Below are 21,863 nucleotides of genomic sequence, written 5' to 3' on the forward strand. Positions count from 1 at the left end.
TGATTTTAATGTTACTAACTGAAGTTTTGATCATCAGCACTCAACAGAATCTCAACTTAAACAATAGTACAACACCACTAACAAACCAAAACTTTTCAAACAAAACTTTTCTTAAAAAGTTAAAACCAAAAAGACCATAAGGTTTGTTTAAACGATTACACTGGAAAGCTATAATCATCCATAAGTGTTTGCGAAAAGCCACAATAGGTGCATAATATAACAATTGGTAAAGCAAATTCCAAAACTTGAGAGAGCTTCATCAGTAGATCCAGCATCTGTTTTCTCTGCAAAGAATCAAAATTTATAATCAAATGATCATCTGACAAAATAGCTCTTCCAATGCATGTCATTTCCAATTAGTTATTGTTGAAAGAAAGGTGGCAGAGAATGGTAACGTACCTTCTTTAGTCTCATCAACGCCTGTCGGTTTTTCCTTTCCCTCTCTTGCCTGAAAACAAATGTTTTGGTCTAAGCGTCGGTATGACTCTGTCAGCTTCACCACGGCGTGCACTCTTGTCTCTCTTTTTGTGAGATTTATTGCTAATCTTAATGGCCGATTTCTTCTGAGTAGAGTCTTTGAATCCTTCACCAGGTACAACTTCATGTGCAGGAGGCCTTGACTGAGACCTTGAGATTGACATACTTCTAGATTTCGATCTCACACGCTGCTTCTTGTTCGACTGTTGCTCATCATCCACGTCCATTGCGTCGTTACCCGCATCTTCTGATCGATCCCTCTTCCTCCCTCTAGACTTGCTTCTGGCGCGGTTCATTGCAGAAGATGGATCAAGCCCCATAGCTGATAGCTCCCTACCCATTCTTTTCGTTGTGTACTCCTTGTCCTTGTCAAACTTTCTTGGAACAGTAGATCGGTTCTGTGCAACAGTCTTCCTGAGCCTGTGATTTCGAATGAGAGTAGCTTTCTTCTTTCTAATGGCAGCAAGCTGCTGCTCCTGCTCCTTTGAAAGCTCTTCAACATCCATCTCTGTATCATCTTCTTCAACTCCAGCCAGCCTTACTCCTTCTTCACGTTCCAACTCCTCAAGCCTCTGCAAAATGTCTGGATCAATGAAATCAGCCACATTATGACCATCGAGAATCTCAGGCATAATGTCTTCCTTCCATTCATCATGCTGCAAGATGTAGTGCTTCTTCAAACTAGCAGAATAAACACCAGCTCCACCATTTTCCTCTTCCAAATCTTTCTCTGTCTTTCGTTTCTCCATTTCAGCAGCTTGCTTCGCTTTAGCCTCGAGAACCACCTGAGGTATGCAAGGAGGCCTTTCTATGCTATCACGAGGCTTCGGCATAGCCACATGGAACCTGTTCAAGTGGTCATTAATCTTTTTGGATTTCATCTTTGCCTCAACCCTTTGATCTAACAGCCTCTCACATGCGGCATTCTTCACAGACATCACACCTTCCTCAGTCAGAGTACTCATCTTCAAAAGCACTGCTTCCTCACTTGCTCCCATTGCAGTCTTCATAGCTTCAGCTTTCATCTCTTCAATCAGCTTCCGATCTTCTTCAGATATGTTTTCCATGGGCATCAAATCAGTCTTGTTGCAGACAATCACCAAAGGTTTGTTCATAAACAGGGACTTGATGCTGTGGAAAAGAGCAGCCTGCTGAGCAATTGTGTAACCACATGAACCAGAGATGTCCAGGAAGAACAAAACAGCAGCACGGAGATGGGCCAAGGCGGTGATACTGCACATCTCAATGATGTTACGGTCCTCAAAAGGCCTGTCCAAAATGCCAGGGGTATCAATGACTTGGTACCTCAGGTACTTGTAATCAGTATGACCAACAAAGAGCGATTTGGTGGTGAAAGCATAAGGCTGGACATCAACATCAGCTCTGGTAACCTTGTTCATGAAAGAACTCTTGCCCACATTAGGGTAGCCACAAATCAAGACAGTACGAGTGTTTGGGTCAATGGAAGGAAGCCTAGCCATGTGCTGCCTGATCTGCTCGAGATAAGCCAAACTAGGAGTGATTCTCTTCAAAACAGTGCACATACGACCAAGAGCAGCGACTTTAAGACACTTGCAGCGGTACAAAGAATCACCATACTTGAGTAGCTTAACATAATCCTTGGCGATCTTGCTAATCAAGTTCCTGGCAGTATTCACCTGGCCTAAAGCAAGCTTGTAATGGTCTTTATTGTAAAGAACATGGAGAAGATCACCATAGAAAGGGTGGATTTGATCAAGGCGAGGAAACTCATCAATGATAGTGGAGAGCTTCTCATGGAAGTTGGTCTGAGTGTACTTAACCTTCCTCATGTAGAACTGACGGAGACGGTTAATCTTGTAACCCTTATGGACAACAGTTGGAGTCTGACGCTGAGTCCGAGAGAGGATGATGTCAATGAACTCCTTGCCATTGGGAACAACAGTGATCTTCTTGAAATTGTATTGCACCATCTTCGCTTATCGATCTGTGCACAAACAAATCCGTAAATTAAATATAAAAACATGAACATACGAATTCCAACAAAACTGCTACAGCTTAATCATAAAACATAAGTTTAACGATTATTAGATACTAATCAAAGATTGTGCTAAGGGAAAAAAAAACAGATTTTGACATAGAAAACAAACGAAAGCATCAAAGTTACGGAGCAGCCAATCATCATCATCATCCATAATGATTAAGTAAATCAAAAATAACAACCCAGTAGCAAAATCCTATATAAACACCACCATTGAGAACCAAAATAAAAATAAAAACGAAACAACAAGAGCAAAAGGTAAGTGAAATCGAAAGGAATAGAGAATGCAGAGAGACTTACAACGTCGAGAACAGATGAAGAGAAGTGGCGACCTCAGAGAAGTGGCGACCTGAAGGGAGACTAAGACGGCGTTCTAGGGTTTAATTTAGAGGACAAGATTCGAGCCGTCGAAAAAATGACGGTCGACTGTGTTTTCTGAGAGAGAGCGAGAGACGAAGGAATCTAAATATGTAACACAAACCTAAAACCCTAAAACTTTATACGACGCCGTTGCGAGAATTTTTTTATTTATTTATACCGACCCAAACTCTAACCCATATAATCCAGTCTAAACCGGGATGAAGCGGTTTGGTCTCTTATTTCCTTTTTTTTTTTTAAATATAATTTAAATTAACGGTTTTGCTTTGGAGGACAAATTAAAAAAAAAAAAAAAAAAAATGGAAAAAGCGATGGAGAGACAAAGGGTGCTGCTTCAGCATCTTCAACCTTCGTCTTCTTCCGACTCCGCTCTCTCTGTAAGCTCCTCTTCCTCTTCATAGCTTTGATTTCCCAATTTCCCATCGCTAATTGCTCTCGATTATTTATTTACATGAGATTTGGAATTTTAAACTGAACCATAACTCTCAAGGCTGATTTTGGTTCAGGATGTGTTTTTGAGTTTTTACAATGTATTTCTAATTCACCGCATTGTGTGTTGTTTCCTCACAAGCCCTCAGCTTGCTTAGCTGCATATCAGAACACCTCTAAATATGGAGATGATGTTGTCATCGTCGCGTTAAGTTTCTTCTTCCTTCTTTTTTTTCTTTTTCTTCATTGTTTGGTATTTAGTTGTGCAAGAACTTTCGAAACCTTGTTGAACCCGGCCCCTTTCTTCTATGATTCTTGTGATGATTAAACAGGGCACAAAGGACTGCTATTTGCAAGGCAAAACGTGGCAGCTTCAAGGATACATATCCGGACGAGTTGCTTGCATCTGTTCTGAGAGTATGTTGATTCAATTTCCTGTTTACTGGTTTTTTTTTTTTTTTTTTTCCTTATGTGTAGTACTAGCTTCTTCTTCTTGGTAGGCATTGATAGAGAAAACAAATGTAAACCCATCTGAAGTTGGTGACATCGTAGTGGGTACTGTTTTGGGGCCAGGATCTCAGAGAGCCAGTGAATGCAGGATGGCTTCGTTCTATGCTGGTTTCCCTCGTAAGCTTTTCTTTTCTAGTATGGTAATAATTATGTAATCCGGAATCTTTGATATGTGGTTTGTTGTATGCTAATGCTCTTATGTCCCGTTTGAAGTAACTGTTCCCATTAGAACCGTCAACAGACAGTGTGCATCTGGGCTTCAAGCTGTCGCTGATGTTGCCGCTGCCATAAAAGCTGGTTTTTATGACATTGGTAAGAGAGTAACTATACCTTTGGTTGCATGAATTATATCTTTTTTGATGGGATGAATAATATGAGCTGCCAATACGTTGGATACAGGTATTGGAGCTGGACTGGAGTCCATGACAACCAATCCAAGGGGTTGGAAAGGATCAGTCAACCCAAAGGTACCGTGCTCTTATTGTCTCTCTCCCTCCTTTCTTGAGTGTATTGATTGGCTTTGTTGAATTTTAAGCCTTCTGTTGTTGGTGTAGGTGAAGAATTTTGAACAAGCACATAGTTGCCTTCTTCCAATGGGTATTACTTCAGAAAATGTATCACACCGGTTTAATATTTCAAGGGAGGAGCAGGATCAAGCCGCTGTAACTCGAATAAACTTTCTCAGTTCTAATGCATGGATTCGAGATTACCCTCCATCCTTTGTTTATCGAGTCAATTGTACAGGTTGATTCTCACAGAAAAGCTGCTTCTGCTACAGCTTCCGGTAAATTTGAGGATGAAATAATCCCCGTAAAAACCAAGGTACATGCTGTTTTCCATCTGGCAACAACTGTGAGCATGTTAGATTCTTCAGGCTGCATCAAGTGCTCTTTTCCCCAAGTTAATGAATTTTGTTTTTACATTTCAGATAGTTGACCCAAAGACAGGTGATGAGAAACCCATAACAGTTTCTGTGGATGATGGGATTCGACCCAACACAACCCTTTCCGGACTTATGAAGCTGAAACCAGTGTTTAAGAAAGACGGAACCACAACTGCTGGTACAGTCCCTAAATTAATTGTCCATTTGCAGAGAATATTGTTTGTTCGATCCATCTTTTCTTTTCTTCTTCTTTCAATTCCATTGCTTCCTTTGCGTTAAACAGGAAATTCAAGCCAATTAAGTGACGGTGCAGGAGCTGTTCTACTTATGAGGAGAAGTGTTGCAATGGAGAAAGGCCTTCCTATTCTTGGTGTATTCAGGTGGGTTTGACACTCTATATTGACATTTTCTTTGCTTCATTAAGTAAAACCACTCTTGGACACATTACAGGACATTTGCTGCAGTTGGTGTGGACCCAGCCATCATGGGGATTGGGCCAGCTGTTGCCATTCCTACTGCAGTCAAGGCGGCTAGTTTAGAACTTGATGACATCGACTTGTTTGAGATTAATGAGGTAAAGATATTAGCATAGCCCTTCTTTCCATGCATTATGCTACTGCACATACTATTTTCCTTGTAGTCCTTACATCCCATTGTGTGTTTAGGCGTTTGCATCTCAGTTTGTTTATTGTCGCAACAAGTTGGGGATAAACCCGGAAAAGATCAATGTCAATGGAGGAGCCATAGCCATTGGACATCCATTGGGCGCTACAGGTATGCTCTACTTGTTTACATATCATTAATTTCCTAGCTGAGTTCCTCAGCTAACATACGCTATTTACACTTTCTTAGGTGCCAGATGCGTTGCAACACTGCTGCACGAGATGAAACGCCGCGGTAAAGACTGCCGTTTTGGAGTAGTGTCAATGTGCATAGGTATGTTATATGTTCACTCTCACTCTCACTCTCTCGCTCTCACACACACTCACTGGGATTGGGAAACCTGCAGGTTCGGGAATGGGAGCAGCTGCGGTGTTTGAGAGAGGAGACAGCGTGGATGAGCTCCGCAACATCTGTAAAAGAAAATAAGGCCTTTTGACAAAGGGCTCTTGCTATGGACTTTACAAATTAGAACACTGCTACAAATAAATGTGTTATAGATGAATAAATCATGACAACAACAGGACAATACTTGAGACTTGAGAACAACTTTCTAACAATACATAGTGAGTAGAATCATTTATAAATATACCATTTAAGAACATATCAAGACTGTAATTGGTCGGTCACATGTATGTATTGATCATTTTGTAATCAACTCTGTCCTCTTAGGCTGTAAAACAAGCATCTCTTATAGAAAGTTGACTTAATAATTATTGGGACAAAAACATCAACAAGGGGTGGTGGCGCAGTTGGCTAGCGCGTAGGTCTCATAGCTACTGAGTGATCCTGAGGTCGAGAGTTCGAGCCTCTCTCACCCCAGTTACTTTTTTAATCGTTAAAACAAACCAGGGGATTTTTAAATTTCAGTGAACTGTTTTACGCTTACTGGTAGCTGGTTAACCAGGTTAGTTTCTTGGATTATATTATTTGGTTCTGGCTTCTGGGAATCTCTGGTTTAAAAATTTTTCAATCAACTAATTAAATAGGTTTTCCGTTCACATTCTCTTCTTAAATCGTTAAAGTTGATTTCAGTTCGGTTTAAAAAGTTTTGAAATTACAATTGAGTTTGGTTCGATTGTATACTGTACAAATTGGAAAAATAAAACAATTAATGAGTCACGCGAGGCCTTTTTAAAAAGAAGCGAGTTTGCTTTAAAACAAGCGATTTGGTGGGTTAGAACCCACGGAAATTAGGGACACGCGCGCAACGCGCACTTTGTGAGAGTGGGTGTGAAATAGAGCGCTCTGATTGGCTAAAAAAACCGAAATAGTAGAGGTCTAGCTCCTCCTCTCCTATGGTTATTATTAGTTTTCCTCTTCTTCTCATCTTTTTGAACTTCGTATTTCTCAGGCCGATTTAGGACCTTGACCGATACGTCTAGTACATTCAAATGCACTGAAAGATAAAGTCAATGCTTATGTAGCATCCTGGCAACTACTAGCCATTAGAAAGTTTTTCCCTGAAAGATTATAAATCACGAAACTTAGCAAGATGTGGTTTACTGTCGTCTTACATGGAATACAAGCTCTACTGTGTGAAATATAGTAAATATGATTCTAAAGGGAAAAACTCAGTGAGATGTTCCACATCTAGCATATTTACACAATATTATATTCTTTCTTCCTTAGCTTCGTGTGTAGCTCTATGTACCAATCTAAGACTTACTTCATTGCAGAATCATAGTAGAAACTCCCGCATTCTAACGGGTCTCTTCACAGCATTTGTGAAACCCTATACGTATAAAGCACACACATGAGTCTCAATACTTCGAAAATTTCTCCTAAAATTTTAGTCTCTTAGAATCATCCTTTTGAGGAGTTTTTGATTGGCTGCAATATAGTTGGGGTTGTGTGACATACCTCGTTAAACTTGAAGAGAAGAGGTCGTGAATCTCTTTTTGCAGTTGCTCGCTTTTGTACATCCTCTGGATCTTCATAATCTTTCCTTGACTTCCTAAACCTGTTCTTAGCAGACATATATGCGATTAGTATGTGATCATGGTTTATGACACTGAACTGTCTGCCTAAAAATGATTCAGATGAGGCTATTCATCCACCACTTTGGGTGATAAAAGAATGGGATATCATGAAGTTCAAGTTGAGAAAAATGACATCAAACCCTCAAACAATTACCTGTCAAAGAAATTAAGGGCAGTACGAGATGCCTTTTTCACATCACTAGAATTAGGCTTTGAAGTTGTGGCAATCCCAACTGAGACCAATGGAGGTTTAGAGGTAACTGGATTTCTTTGACTTTCATTTGATGCAGCATTGGTTTTCCTCGCTAAGTCTTGATTTATTTTCTTAATTTCGGGCTTGTTCAAGATTCCAAAACTTCCTCCACTTGCTTGCAATATCTTTTGCTTCTCAACCTGAGTTTTTAACAATTATTTATAAACCAGAAAATCAAGATCTTCACGCAGCTAAACGCAAAAATCTATATTCCATGGAAGAAGATGTGACTTACTTCATGTACCAACACTTGTTTCATCGCTAAGGCAAGTACATGATGTTTAAATTGGTGACCCTGTCAAATGTTGGAAAGGCGATGAGTATTATCACCAAAAGTAGAATTTAGTGGACAGATACTAGGGACAAAGAAACAGAAACAAAACCTTGAAACTAATGAAATCAAAAAGATGTGGATCTAAAGCAAGAAGCGAAGCATCTGAAGCAGCTGCCTCTCGGAGGTTACTCAGAACAGGATCGGATTTCACATTCTTATAAGTCAAAGAATAAGAGCACATAAGCATGACCAAACCCGCCAGTTGATCCTTTTGCCTATCGGATAGCAAATGTGATGCCACCTGAGGAGCATAGTAAGATGTTATCCTTAGAAGAGCAGTAATAATTGATGAAAGGTGGCACAGTAAACCATGAAGGGAACAGAGAATTCAAACAAAATTCAACAGCCAATAGATGAAAACCTACCGGTCTTAGAGTAGGGGGAGAAAGAATATGCAATAGCGGGGAAACAGAGTCTTCTACGAACGACTTGATTGACAAATGCCTCCCAATATACGGAGGTATCTTGTGGTGCCAAGACCGCAGAGACTCCTGCTTTTCCACTAAAAGTGTTCGACATCTGGTACATTTGATATTGAGAAGTACACGTAAGCAGGGATGATTGAAATGCTTTCGTAATCAATAAGAGATGACACCAAAATGACCTGTGGAATGACTTGGGCCACTCAATAATTGGTTTTTGAATCTGGGCTACACGACGATGAATAGGTATCACAAGGCTAGGAAAGTAAACTGCATCGCAAGGTAAACAGGAAACATTATTATATACAGGACTCAGTAATCATTTAGAGATTTAAAGGCTTTACCGTAGAGAGGCATATGCTGGGTACGTAGGATGTATCGATGCAGCAAATCAGAAGTTCCAAGACTGTCCAAACAGCTAATCTTTAAATTAAAAGGAGTAATCATAATGTTATTTCAGAGCTTAACCGCACAAACATACAGAAAAAAGCAGTTATGGTCATTAGTTAGCCTTACTGTCTTGTCCATCACCGGATCATGGTAGTGGAGCTGTAAAATATTTTCATGTATGCCATCGAATATCAAATCATAATCACCCCTGGCAGATTCAGTTAACTACATAAGCATAAAGAAGAAAAAGACAAAGCAGAAAGTTAAGAAATATAAAAGAGAAAACCATTGTCTTGTACATACCGACTGGATATGAGAGTGTGTAAGAAGTCAAAGTTTTTGGCCTCACTTCCAGAAGCGTCAGTAGATCGTTCTCGTTTCATCTTTCTCGTGGTGAATATCTAAAGAGAAGAAGCAAGATTAGATATAAAATGAAGTGATCTGTAAGTAAAGAGTGCTTTGACAATTTGACCAAGCTTAAAGTACCTCTTTCCAGATATCAAACAGACTCTTTGACATGTCTTTCCGCCCAACAACTTGAGATCCAATGTCAATCTAAAATAGAAAGAGAGTGGTGGTACTTAGCTTATCAAAAGGCTCAATTTGACAACAATGGAAAACCAAACAGAATATTAATTGCCTAAAGAACAAAAAAATTGAAAAGCTGCTTTAGTATTCCTAACTAGATGGGCCTAATTAACTCATTAAATACTTCAAAGTAACTGGAACGCTCATAGGAGGTCTTGTATACAATAAACTTAAAAGTAGTTTTTCTCCTCCGTTTAAAAGTCTAATAAACTTAGATTTTCAAATGAAGTGTGATTCAAATCGAAAGCAGAAAACACAGAGGTGCTAGAAGGGCATCAAAGTCTCACCACATTGAGGGTTTCTTTCCTCTTGTTGAGAAATTGCAGAGTGTTCAAGCAAGAGCGTATGTCACATTCTGTAACCACCAAATATGGAGACAAAAAGATAACAGATTTAGGAAACAAATACACGACTACTTTCTTCTCTAAGTTAATCAAGTAATATACTAATATATGAGGACAAAACTCTCGTGACAATAGATCACACTAAGAACCAAATTAAAGGGAGAAAGTTACCAGTGAAATCCGCAAGAGCAGTAAGAGCAAATGATCTTGCTTTCATCCCTTCCATATTGCAAATATACTTGAGCCTATCATTTGCACATTTCAGCCTAGTAAGGTGATTGATAGATAAATAAAGTCGGGGACAAAAATTGACTTTAATTTGAATATAGTTCACTGGTTTTTATAGAAAATACTAGATAACCATGATGGCAATGAGATGTGCTGCATCATTTCATATCTCAATCATGAGTGAAAGTTATTCTTACAAGTAACTGACAGTTGGACTAATATAAATTGCCTTACCCTCACCAAAATGAAACAAAATAATAAACTCTTAAAAGAGTGCTTCGTTGCACGCAATAAACTAAGAAACCGTTACCTGTTTACCACACGGCTTACTGTTGGTTGAACAAATATATGAACCCTGCAACAGAACCATAGACGCTTGTCATCATACTAAGAGAAATAGTCAACATGTATTGAAGATAATTCAACATTTGAAAGCAGTATGCTCTAAGAAAAAAAGTGTTAGCTTCACCACACAAATAGGAAAATCACGTAAACAGGAAAATCACGCAAACAGGAAAAAGAGACCCTCAAGCCAACAGAAAGTTGAACTTACTTTGCTATCTGTCGCAGAGGCCTAAGTGCTGGTGCATATAAATCATTACATATACAAATAATAGGTCTTGATAGTGGTGCTGTTCGGCGCTCCTTCTTTGAAGAAGTCTTCCCATTCTCTATATTTTCCTTGCCTGTAGCATGCTTTCTTTCTGCCAACACCTAGGCAGCAAAGGTACGATTATATACTACCAAATGCTGACACATAGCCAATCACAAATTGGTCTCCAAAAGAAGAATTCAAATTTAATAAATAATTGCGAGAATCAAAATACCTTCATGCATTTACTGAAACTGGGAAGGAGTGACAATTTAAAGTGTTATATAAAGGTAAACGAGAAGAGAGTTGATAGTAAGTACACGCCAAAGTTAACCTAAATCTCAGATCCCCGAGTGACCCGGGGTCCAGTACCAGCATACATATACATACCATCTTTAGAATAACATCAACTGCTCCTTTTCCATCACCGAGAGCTCCATCTATCTCATCAATCACCTACATAAATGATCGTCAGCTTCTCCCACTTCAAACAACATGACAAAAAGAGGTCCTATGTGAACAAAGAGTAGGTAAAGCACACCAAACATTTCGGTCTAGAATCAGCTGTAACAGAGTTCATCTGAACTACATCAAGAATTCTCGTTTCAATGGCTGATGCTGATCGCTCGTCACTAGCATTAATCTGCAAAATAACACAGGCTGAATTAAGCTAATAAACAACAATAGAAGTAAGAAACCTACACATACAGAAACGTTGTGGCAACAAAATTGATGAAGAGTCCATTAGTTAAGGAATGCTAGCATGGAATGATGGAAATTAATCAGTGGCATGCATGCAAAACCATAAGCAGAATTAAGCTGCACCATACCTCCCGCTTATTCTATTGATCAAGAATTTAGCTAGAGAATTATGAATTTATATTTCAAAAAGAATACCTCAACAACGCGATATCCACAATGCTTAGCTGCAATGTGAGCAAGCGTAGTTTTTCCAAGCCCTGGGGCACCACAAAGCAGAAGGATCTACAACAACAGTGAAATTAGATTTTTACTACTGGTCCATACTGGTGCTTTTAATACAAGACAACCACAAGCAGCTTAGTCTATATCAGTTTATCGCTCACCTTCTGCTCTGGAGGACCAGTAAGTTTCGACTTCTTGTTCCACAAGTCAATATCATCGGTTGTGTTGCTATTGCTCACGTCTGCATTTTTCGAATGTCCATAACTTTCCTTACTCCATCTATTGAACTGTTTTTTCCTTGTAAAAGATGAATCCGATTTTTTATGATGACTTGGTGTAGAATGTCGTTTCAAAGCTGACAACACTTCCTCTGTGGTGCTCCTAATTTCAGATCCAAAAACAGAAGCATCCCACTGCTTAAGCCATAACAGGACCTACAAATAAATTAATAATGGTCAACTACTAGAACCAATAAGACGCTTTCTAAAATCATTCAACTATTCTTGATTCATCCAATTTACCAGAATCATCACCAAGAGACGAAGAATACCTCTCGATTGGTCTGCTCATCACTGAGAAGCTCAGTAAATGAGCAAGGAGAATATTTTTCCACCCAGAGTTTCTCATGCATTACAGATGTTTCTGCAGAAGTAGTTTCGTTCTGATCTTCGGAACTGGTTTGCAAGGCCTTGTTAAACGCCTCTTTCTCTGATAGCTGCAAAAGAACACTGATTGGATCTTTAATAAGACCTGCAAAACATTAAAATGAATGATAAATGTTATCTACCGAGAAAATTGGAGTTATTTTCAGAAGATTGAATGCCAATTCAAGAAAAGAGTACTTGAAGCTAGAAATAGATAGTACACAGATCTAATACAACAATTCTGATAGCTTTAACGAAAGCTTAGTAGTTGGTACCATTAGACTTGGCTTTCACATCCAATTTCTTCACTTCTTCGTCTCCCAATGCCCGGCAGAATTTCGCATAAACCCTCTCTCCTCCGTCAGGTGCCGTGATCGGAAAGCACTCCCCGTCTATCTCAGAAGCGTATCTGCGAATTCCAATAACAAGATTACTATAAGTGAAATCTAAATTTGCAAGTCGATATGTCTCATGAACAGTAGAGTAACCTGGACAAAATAACCTCCTTGGGAATGACCTCTTCTTCTTCCTCCTCCTCCATAACGTGAACGGCTTCCTTAACCGGCGAGAACCGTAACCAATCCTCATCTTCAATTTCAACCCGGTTATTATCAACTTTGCTTCTCTTGTCAGAAGCTGGAGAGACTTCGTCGAGATTGACAATCGGATCAGAGATTAGACTCCTGGGACGTTTACAACCGTTGATATCAATAGAGTCCGGTTGACGGACATGAGGCTCCTTCTGCGCGACGGGTTCTTCTTCTTTTTCTTCATCGCCCTCGATTGGGTAAGGATACGGCGGCTCCTCGAAGTTTAGGTAGTCATCGTCTTCTTCTTCTTCATAGAAATGAGAGTTGGCTTCGAGAAGCTCAAGTTCCTCCGGCAATGGGATATCGAATTCCATCCTCAGATATGATCGGAATTTTAATTTTGTTGGGATTGGTACTCCTTCGACATTAGTGAAATTCGGAATCTGGTGCGAGGTTGAGCGGGAATCATCAGCAGTTTTAGCGGGAAAGCTGTGGCAGCAGAATCTTAAATTATGTTTTCGGCCCATTAAATACTCGGCCCGTTTCTCTAATTTAGCCCATATATAATGATTGTACCATTATATACAGTAGTTTTGACTTTTGATATTTGGTTGCTTCTGTATGTAATGTAATACGAGGGAGTTTCTATTGGGCTAGTTGTTCCTGGTGATGCAAATAATTAGTAAACGACCCAACGGCTTTAAAGATACTCGAGCGTTCTATACTATATGGACGATTGTTTTGGACAAACAACCTCAGAGGTGGTCGGGAGATCGTAAAAAGGTATGATTTAAACTACAAATAACTACCCTATCTCGACTAACGATATAGAGAGTGCACTATGACTACGCTACTCATATCAATTTGAAGTTACCACCTCACATCACGACGTGTCGTCAATATCATCATAATTGTCAATATCAGTTCAATATTATCATCACCATAAGCAATCTTCAGTCAACAAAATCATTTAATACTTTTGGATCTCTTGTCAAAATACTGACTGGTTCGCAAGGGATCAACGTCATCAGATGCAAGCAATATAGCAAATGAGTAGCATACATATATGTCTATCTATACAAAACCAATTCAAGCAGAAACATTAGAATGAGGATCGAACAATAAAAGAGAAAGCAGTACGATGTACCGAGTGAGAAACATCTCAGAGGTTTTGCATATTCTGGGCTTAACACTTAAAGCCATGGCAAACTGAGAGCACGATGATGAGAATCAGCGCGACGATAATGGCAAGAACAATGAGTTTTATCTTCATGTTCTGAAGCCACATCTTTCTTCTCATCTGCGTTCCCGTTGTTCTGAAATCTTGTGCCTGCAGCAGTTGGGAGTTTAATCAAATACAAGATATGATAAAAGGATGAACCAGTTATGAACTCAAAGATAGTTTGATATGCATGTTCGACTCTCTGTGTGGGTGTAATCATATATATGTATGCAGGAGATAATCGCATGAGAGTCTAACCTGTGAGCGAAGATTTTCAGTTTTGTCCACCAAAAGCTCAATTTTCTCGCCACGGTCAAGAACCTGCAAGCAAATGAACAAGTTCAACTGGTAAACCGGCCTTTTTATTCAAGTTGTGATGCATTGAATAACTTAGTATTACTAGATGGGCTCTTTCAGATGAGAACATAGATATAAATATAGGAAAAGATCAGATTCACACCTTCTCGATGTTTTCCATCATTACACCCTTAACTTCTGACACTTGTGCCTTCACCTTAGCAAGCTTGCTAATCTCATCGGGATGATCCATGCAATACTGCATATGCTCTTTCAGCTTAGAGCTTCATTGTAACCAAAAGGAATCAGCCCGGTAGAGAAAATCATTGATAGAAATAGATTAGATCAAAAGAAAAAGTACCCAAACTCTTTATTCAAGCTGTTTGCTTGAGCAGTTGCAGCCTTTCCACCACCATATCTCTTGTTAAAATCTTCTTTTACTCTTTCCAGAAAGGCCATCGGAATCTGCCTCCCAGCAGAATCAACCGCAACAACACAATAGGCTGCACAACAAGAACAGAATCAATCTCATATAGCGGGTACAAAAGAAGTCATTCCTCACTGCAATAATCAGGTGATTTAATATGGAATTGATATGGCTACAACGAAAAGATAGTCACAAATTTTTTAAGTAACACCCCCACACTCATTGAAAATGAAGCAGTAAAGACTCATGACCTAAGAACCAACAAGCAAATAAGTTGCGCTAATCGAGCAACCAGTAAAACCTCTAGTATAGGCCAATGTTGGTGTTCTTCCACATAGTATCAACCAAAGCTACCACAGATTTCATCAAAAACTGAGTAAAAACGTAAGTTCACAATACAAAGATCTATACAATGAATAGAGAGATCTAACCCTAAAAGCTTTGTTCAGGGGATTTCCGAGAGAAATCAGATACACAGAATGCAAAAATCCACACGAATCTATAGATAAACCGTGCATACATTAGGCAGATACACGCAAATAAACCTAGACAGAAATCGAGGCAAGCACGGAGTGATGTAAGATTAAGAAGACATCAACGCGTGTGCATAGATCAAACAAAAAGCTGACTTACTGAATCCATCTTCGACAAGGTAGTTGAAGGTGTGGCCGTCGCAGTTGTAGGTGAACTTGTTGTTGGAAGACGGAAGCTTCTGGAGGCACTGAGCAGCGATTGAGGTGAAATTGCCTTTGAAATCAGTGAACTCGACGAGGATCACCGTGCCGCGAGCAACGAAACTGTAGATCAGCGATTGTTGCGCCATTATTTTTTTTCCCTAAATCTCCGATCCAATCGACCGTCCGATCAGAGAAAATCTTTTTATGGGCGGTCGCGAAAAAAACTACAGATCTAGAAGACTATCAACAACAAAACGAGGACTAAAGTGGACAAAGGTGAAGAAAACAAAAAAGTAGTAAAGGAGCCAAGGGTAAAGTAGTCATTTACATTAATCAGGTTGGGTAAAAGAACTCTATATAAAAACCTAGAAATTTAAGGACTAAAAGATAATTTCGAAACTGAGAGATCAAATCTCGAGAAAAATTAAATTTGGACCCATCTTAAATGCCACGGATCGAGCCAAAAAGCTCGTGGACTCTGCGAATGGCAAATTAGTAAGTAAAGTAGCAATTCTAGGACATGTTCAGGTCCCATGGTCGAAGGGGGAACACACAGAGTCTGTCTCTGTCTTCTTCAAAATATCTCCTCTCTTTCCAAATTTATCATTGATCCCAGTCTTAGCTCACTTACAGATTTGAACAAAAGGTTTAACTGATAAACAAATATGGTTTTGTTACTTGTAGACCTATAGAGGATGAAGGATAAAGCATAAAGAAACCAAAGGAGATTTTCTAATTCAAATAACTATAACTGAGCTTGCTTAATTCTTAAAATAAAAGGTAGACCTATTTAGCCATTGATGAATTATAACTTCTACCATGTGATATTCTTGTTTTCTATAAACTATAACATATCCGCATTATTTAGAAAACGCTTATTATTTTTGTTTAACGTGTTCCTAAATATTTTGATCAACAATCAAACTCAATATCAAATAATTTAAAACACTGGTAGTTAGGTTGTGGTTAGAAACTTAGAAGGTCGGTGAATTGGAATGCAAGTAAGGGTTATGTTGTTGCAACATTATACATTGAACATTCTTTAAGTAACATAATTATTTTTATAAATATACTAACTTGCAACCCCAAAAGAAGTAACTAGTCAACAATTCAAACATCCCTTATACTGTAATTTTTCTTAATTCTTTTTTAAAGTTCATTGAATAATTTTATATGTACACTGTAGAAATGAGATATAATTTTGTCACCACAGAATAAAGTGTTTAAAATAAAAGACTACAACAAATAATACGAAAGATGAATATTATTACCTTTTTAAATTTAAATTTTGAATTTTGAACGTTAGGAAAAAGGAAAAAATAATAATGTCTCTGACTCTGTTTAGTAGCGCAAATCCAGCGTTCTCATAATTTTGTTTTCTCATCTCCGATCTCTGCGTCCTGCTCTCTCCATCGCTACCCCTCGTTCCTTCCTTACTAATCTCTCTGATCGGATTCGTGGTGTTGTTAGTGTTCTTTTTTTGTTGTTGTTCTTTCTTTTCTTTCTTTTTTGTTATCATTTACATAAAAAGAAAGAATGGGACAACAATCGTTGATCTACAGCTTCGTCGCTCGTGGTACGGTGATCCTCGCCGAATATACCGAGTTCAAAGGTAATTTTACCTCCGTCGCCGCTCAGTGCCTACAGAAGCTTCCGTCCTCCAACAATAAGTTTACCTACAATTGCGATGGTCACACTTTCAATTACCTCGCTGACAATGGCTTCAGTATGTCTCTCCCTCCCGATCCCAAACACGTTTGATTTTGCCTCGATTGGTTTTGTTTTCGATCTACATGTTCCAGAGCAGTATATCTTTGGTTGCACTCGATTCTTATGGAATTGTTTACATATGTTATTATGTTAATCCTTATGCTCTGATTCATCATATTTAGAATCATGGATTGGGTTATATTTCCATGCATGTCTTGGTTGGTGTAATCTTTGCAGGGTCATTAGTTATGCTGTTTGGAAACCTTTTGATGTTCTGTTCTGTTTTAAGAATTTAATGCACCACGTTTATGCATTAGATGGGATGTGGTACTGTAAGAGATATTTCATTATCTGTGTTGTTATGCAGCCTATTGTGTTGTTGTTGTCGAATCTGCTGGGAGGCAGATACCAATGGCTTTCTTGGAGCGGGTCAAGGAGGATTTTAGCAAGAGATATGGTGGTGGGAAAGCTTCCACTGCTAAAGCCAACAGCTTGAACAAAGAATTCGGGTACCTTCTGAGTTTTGACATTAAATTCAACATAATACTCCAACTCCATCTTTGTGGATGTGTTTTTAACTGGTTTTGTTGTTAATTCAGGTCTAAACTGAAGGAGCACATGCAGTACTGTGCGGATCATCCTGAGGAGATTAGCAAATTGTCCAAGGTTAAGGCTCAAGTGACTGAAGTGAAGGGTGTTATGATGGAGAACATTGAGAAGGTTAGAATCATCACTTATCCATGTTTATTTTGGAAACTCCTCACATTTAAGCTGAATGTGTTGTCTGCAATTCATTCCCATGGCAGGTCCTTGACCGTGGTGAGAAAATCGAGTTATTAGTAGACAAAACTGAGAACCTTCGCTCACAGGTTAGTAACCACACGTCCAATACAACATAAATACAGCATAAAGACAACATCACTATTCACTCCCTCTTATCAAGTGGTAACATGCTCTTCATTTTTTTTTCTGAATGTGTTAAAAGGCACAAGATTTTAGAACACAAGGAACAAAGATGAAAAGAAAGTTGTGGTTTGAAAACATGAAGATAAAGCTCATAGTCTTTGGTATCGTCGTTGCTTTGATTCTCATCATCGTTTTGTCGGTTTGCCCGGGCTTCAAGTGCACTTAAACTCAACCACCCAGATGGATGTATCAGACCAACATTGCTACTAAGCTGATTAGAGATCCTCCCAGTATAGTTATTCCCTCTTCTCGTTCTCTTTGTATTTTCCTACTCTTAGGCATAAAAATGTGACTCCGTAACCAAGAATGATCTTTAGGAATTCATTTGTTTGTAAGAGAGATTGAAAGCCTTTCTTTTCTTTTACTTATTACATAGGTTAGGCCTTTATACTTTGTATTTTACATGTCTACAGATCGATTTTATATTCCTCCAACTAAATTGACTCATGGTCTGATAACGTTCTAATATACAGATATAACATCAACTATGGAATGAGATTCTATTTTGACGTTACAGGGGTAACAGACAACGACACCCAAAACAAGCTTACAAGAAGTAAACTCTATCTAATACATTCATCTAACCAAAAAGTTCCTATTCAGTATCCAAGTCAATCCAAAACACATAGAGAATAATCAACAAGCCAATTGATCTCTCAGTGGTAATATTTCTTCAAAAATCGGAAGTCTTCTTGTCCTATAAGGCCTCCTCCATTCCTTCACAAAGTCATCAAGCCCTTCGACAACCGCAATCTCATCCATACCAACATCAGATTCCACAGACACAGAAGCAAAAACAGGTGCGTCTTCCTCCTGTGGCTCTAGCTCACTCAATAGCTCTTGAACCCGAGCCTTCAACCTCGGATCAGCAAACCCTTCATTTTTCTCTGTGAGTACATGACGAGAGAGAATCGACCTCGCCTCATCGTACTTCCTTTGCTTGATGAGACATGTGCATAAATTACAAGCCTTGTTTGCATCTGGCTCTATCACTTGAGCTTTCCGGTACACGGTTTCAGCCGCTGTATAGTCCCTTAGCTGCATATAAGCCCATCCCAAATTTCCCTAAAACAACATCACATTTCATTCATCCTCATAAGTTAATTGATCAAGAAAGAGAGTTTAGAAATCTAATCAAAAAAAAAAAAAAAAAAAACTGATGAAATAAATCTTACCAAGATCCTAGAGGTTTCTTTCTCGACCGTGACCTGAAATTTCTTGCCATGAGATCTAGCAGTCTTAGTTGGTTTGCCATTGAATGCTTCTCCTTGATATATCATCCAAAGCTTTTGCTTCAATAACTCAACTTGCTCTTCTATCCTCCCACATTTCTGTTCAGTATATCGGAATCCCAAATATTGTCAATTTCACAATCTCAGAAAAAAAAAAAAACTAAGAAGAAGAGAGCGAAATTATACAAGAGAATTAAGGAGATTAGTTTAGACCTTGTAAAGATCGATGAGGACATTGTCTAGTGATTCTTGAGCTTGCCTTGAACAAAGATCTCTAAAGGAATGAATAGCTTCAATGGCTTCATCAGCTCTGTTCTGTTGTTTCATCAACAGAGCCATGTCTTTAAGAGCACTATCAACTCTATCTCTCGCTTTAATCGCTCTCCAGAACAACTCTATCGCTGCTTCTGCATCTTTCTCCACTAACTGAAGAAACCAATACAAAAAATATCAATCCAAAAATCTAAAACTAAGTTTCCTCAGCCAGAACAAATATAATTATAAATAACAGAACGCTTCGTGTGTTCTGTTCTTTCTTTACCTGAACATGTTTGGCTCGGACATAAGGACTGTCTCCGTGAGGCAGCTTATGGACAACGTTGTATGCCGCTGACGAGTCGTATCTCTCTCCTCCTCTCCTCTGGATCATCGTCATCATCATCACAAAACCTCTGTTTGTTTATCTCTTTCTATCGGAATTCTAAATGGAGAAACCTACTTTTTTCTCTCTCTCTCTAGGGGGAGGTGTGATGAGGAGGAATACAGTTATATTGTGGAAGAAGAAGAAGGAACCTAGACGGATTGTTGTCTGGGTTCATTATCGTCAACTGGATCTTAAAATACCACGGGCTGGTCGTTTATTTAACCTATAAAATACTGCCACGTACCCATATCCGTCCCCATTAATCTCTCACGACTTCGACTTGGCCAATTTTGTTTTGTTTCTTTTCAGTTAGGTCTCATTGTTTTGATTTTTTTTTCTTTTTCTTCAGTTTCAGGCTTCTAGTGCATTTGTATATATGGTTCTTGATTTATCTTCATTAATAACGCCCACCATCCTTAACTATGTGCATTCTGCGGAATGCTGTATTTTAATGTTATAAGTTAACCACCCTTAATATTATAGGTTTTTTTATTTTTGTAAAACAAACTTTTAGATGTTTCGCCCATTGTTTATTTATTTAATAATGTGGCAGTAGTAAAAAGAAGAATAAACTTTAGCTAATGCTTTTCTAGAGTGAAATCTATTTACTGGTAGTGGTAACATTGATTATGATTATTTCTTAATAATAACTGACAAATCTTATTATGCTTTCGTTTTAAGGGGTTTTAATAGTTTCTGATATAAAAAAAAAAAAAAAAAAACAAGGTCATAAATATCTATCTATATTTGCATCTGTGCTGTGCATTCCGAAGCAAAGAGAACCTACGTGTTATTAACCAGGTGGCCATACGTGTCGCGTTTACTTTTCCCACACGACGACTTTGCTTTTTTCTAAAATAACGTTTGGGTACAATAGTTTTCCATTATTTCAATTTGGCCCCTTTGTTTTGTTTTGGCTATAAATTATTATAAAATAGATATTATGGATTTGTTAATGTATCATTCATAATATTAGGTGACATATCTTATAGGAATGTCAAGAAAACGGTGATACTTGTAATGATAATATACAGAATATCTTTACAATTTTAATCATTAAAAAATATGCAATTTACTTATCTTCGTAAAAATGGACCCAAAACTATTAAAAAAGAAAAAACTAAAGGACAGTTGAAACGATGTATGTGTGTGGAAAAGGTGGAATATATGTTGTGTTACAGAGTAGTAGAAAATAATTAAAAGTGATCGGGCTAATGGAAACATCATAATGATCATTCATTCCAACGCCACGCCTTTTAGAAGCATTCTTTGTTAGCTCATAGCTGTTATTATTACCAATCTATATGGCCCAATAATACCATAACATATATTGGGAAGAACAACTTTAAGCCAAACACCCCCTAATTTTAAAAAAAACATTTCATGAAAATAAAACCAGTTGCCAAACACAATTTATGACAGCAAAAAAAAAACAAAAACAAAAACAAAAACAATCTATATTTATGGAAATCAAAATAATATTTTACCATAAAAAGTGGACAATTAAATTCAAAACTAAATATATGTAAACAAATATATTTTGAATATACATAAACATATTTATTATTAATTTAATATGTTAATAGAATTTCGAAATTAATAATTTATATAGAATGAAATCTAATAAAATAAAATCATCATATCTAAAATAACAAAGATAACTTTTTTTAGAAAAATAAAAAAAGATAAAAAAATATGTTAGCATATGAAATAATCAACTAATCAAATTCTACATAGTATATATACATAACTGATCATATCATAAAATTTTAAAAAATTATATAGTTTTTAAATATAAATAAAATTTAACTAAATCAATAATTAAATATTTGTTTGTTAAAATCATGCGAATAAACATTCTAGATCACATAAATTTCTTATTTTCACATAAAAAATATTCATATTCAAATATCAATCTAGCAATTATAGCACAAATGATATCTACAAAATTTATCATTAATTCAATTAGTTAATGATTTTTATTTGGTCAAACCGTTAGTTAATGATTATTCTAAACTTCTTTTTTCTTATTAATTTCACACAATCTTAACAAAATAAACCTTCATCCATTGGCAATTTGCATATCATTACTATTATCAAA

At 37.7% G+C, this 21,863-nt stretch overlaps 6 protein-coding genes and 1 non-coding gene across 8 annotated transcripts; 3 read left to right on the forward strand and 4 right to left on the reverse strand.

The window, feature by feature from the left end:
• Positions 1–40: 40 nt before the first annotated feature.
• On the reverse strand, positions 41–2,931 carry LOC17899160 (nucleolar GTP-binding protein 1). The gene is made up of 3 exons (XM_006306877.2): positions 2,798–2,931; positions 400–2,443; positions 41–284 (listed from the first exon to the last, which is right to left on the reverse strand). Exon 2 carries the CDS (start codon positions 2,427–2,429, stop codon positions 414–416), a length of 2,016 nt encoding a protein of 671 aa, XP_006306939.1. The 5' UTR covers positions 2,430–2,443; positions 2,798–2,931; the 3' UTR covers positions 41–284; positions 400–413.
• Positions 2,932–3,161: 230 nt separating this feature from the next.
• On the forward strand, positions 3,162–5,963 carry LOC17900710 (3-ketoacyl-CoA thiolase 1, peroxisomal). The gene is made up of 14 exons (XM_006307455.2): positions 3,162–3,252; positions 3,447–3,511; positions 3,637–3,721; positions 3,805–3,931; positions 4,028–4,126; positions 4,214–4,281; positions 4,369–4,476; positions 4,559–4,636; positions 4,743–4,875; positions 4,981–5,077; positions 5,148–5,271; positions 5,363–5,471; positions 5,550–5,633; positions 5,707–5,963. Exons 1-14 carry the CDS (start codon positions 3,175–3,177, stop codon positions 5,784–5,786), a joined length of 1,335 nt encoding a protein of 444 aa, XP_006307517.1. The 5' UTR covers positions 3,162–3,174; the 3' UTR covers positions 5,787–5,963.
• A 131-nt stretch (positions 5,964–6,094) lies between these two features.
• TRNAM-CAU lies at positions 6,095–6,179 on the forward strand. Its single transcript is given in 2 exon segments — positions 6,095–6,132; positions 6,144–6,179. It is a non-coding gene; the product is annotated as a tRNA-Met (tRNA).
• A 203-nt stretch (positions 6,180–6,382) lies between these two features.
• On the reverse strand, positions 6,383–13,022 carry LOC17898786 (chromosome transmission fidelity protein 18 homolog). Of its 2 annotated transcripts, XM_023777155.1 has the most exons (23): positions 12,547–13,022; positions 12,334–12,467; positions 11,965–12,164; positions 11,576–11,848; positions 11,388–11,474; positions 11,032–11,133; positions 10,881–10,946; positions 10,452–10,612; positions 10,209–10,253; positions 9,842–9,915; positions 9,614–9,681; positions 9,225–9,293; positions 9,042–9,139; positions 8,865–8,946; positions 8,693–8,771; positions 8,531–8,618; positions 8,292–8,445; positions 7,976–8,167; positions 7,828–7,887; positions 7,494–7,732; positions 7,221–7,320; positions 7,027–7,092; positions 6,383–6,820 (listed from the first exon to the last, which is right to left on the reverse strand). In XM_023777155.1, the coding sequence occupies exons 1-22, from the start codon at positions 12,960–12,962 to the stop codon at positions 7,039–7,041; spliced, it is 2,841 nt and encodes a 946-aa protein (XP_023632923.1). In that variant the 5' UTR covers positions 12,963–13,022; the 3' UTR covers positions 6,383–6,820; positions 7,027–7,038. The 2 variants fall into 2 exon arrangements, with proteins under 2 accessions (XP_023632923.1, XP_023632922.1); XM_023777154.1 differs by lacking the exon at positions 6,383–6,820 and having other exon boundaries at positions 6,827–7,092.
• A 518-nt stretch (positions 13,023–13,540) lies between these two features.
• Positions 13,541–15,357, reverse strand: LOC17900638 (vesicle-associated membrane protein 721). The gene is made up of 5 exons (XM_006304128.2): positions 15,168–15,357; positions 14,469–14,610; positions 14,271–14,391; positions 14,069–14,131; positions 13,541–13,918 (listed from the first exon to the last, which is right to left on the reverse strand). Exons 1-5 carry the CDS (start codon positions 15,355–15,357, stop codon positions 13,775–13,777), a joined length of 660 nt encoding a protein of 219 aa, XP_006304190.1. The 3' UTR covers positions 13,541–13,774.
• Positions 15,358–16,583: 1,226 nt separating this feature from the next.
• Positions 16,584–18,255, forward strand: LOC17900377 (putative vesicle-associated membrane protein 726). Its single transcript, XM_006306255.2, has 5 exons — positions 16,584–16,937; positions 17,289–17,430; positions 17,521–17,641; positions 17,728–17,790; positions 17,907–18,255. Exons 1-5 carry the CDS (start codon positions 16,748–16,750, stop codon positions 18,051–18,053), a joined length of 663 nt encoding a protein of 220 aa, XP_006306317.1. The 5' UTR covers positions 16,584–16,747; the 3' UTR covers positions 18,054–18,255.
• A 108-nt stretch (positions 18,256–18,363) lies between these two features.
• LOC17897252 (protein SULFUR DEFICIENCY-INDUCED 2) lies at positions 18,364–19,913 on the reverse strand. Its single transcript, XM_006305376.2, has 4 exons — positions 19,661–19,913; positions 19,333–19,545; positions 19,063–19,218; positions 18,364–18,952 (listed from the first exon to the last, which is right to left on the reverse strand). Exons 1-4 carry the CDS (start codon positions 19,778–19,780, stop codon positions 18,524–18,526), a joined length of 918 nt encoding a protein of 305 aa, XP_006305438.1. The 5' UTR covers positions 19,781–19,913; the 3' UTR covers positions 18,364–18,523.
• Positions 19,914–21,863: the final 1,950 nt, after the last annotated feature.

This window comes from Capsella rubella, unplaced genomic scaffold (assembly GCF_000375325.1).
Source record: "Capsella rubella cultivar Monte Gargano unplaced genomic scaffold, Caprub1_0 scaffold_1, whole genome shotgun sequence".
NCBI lineage: Eukaryota > Viridiplantae > Streptophyta > Magnoliopsida > Brassicales > Brassicaceae > Capsella > Capsella rubella.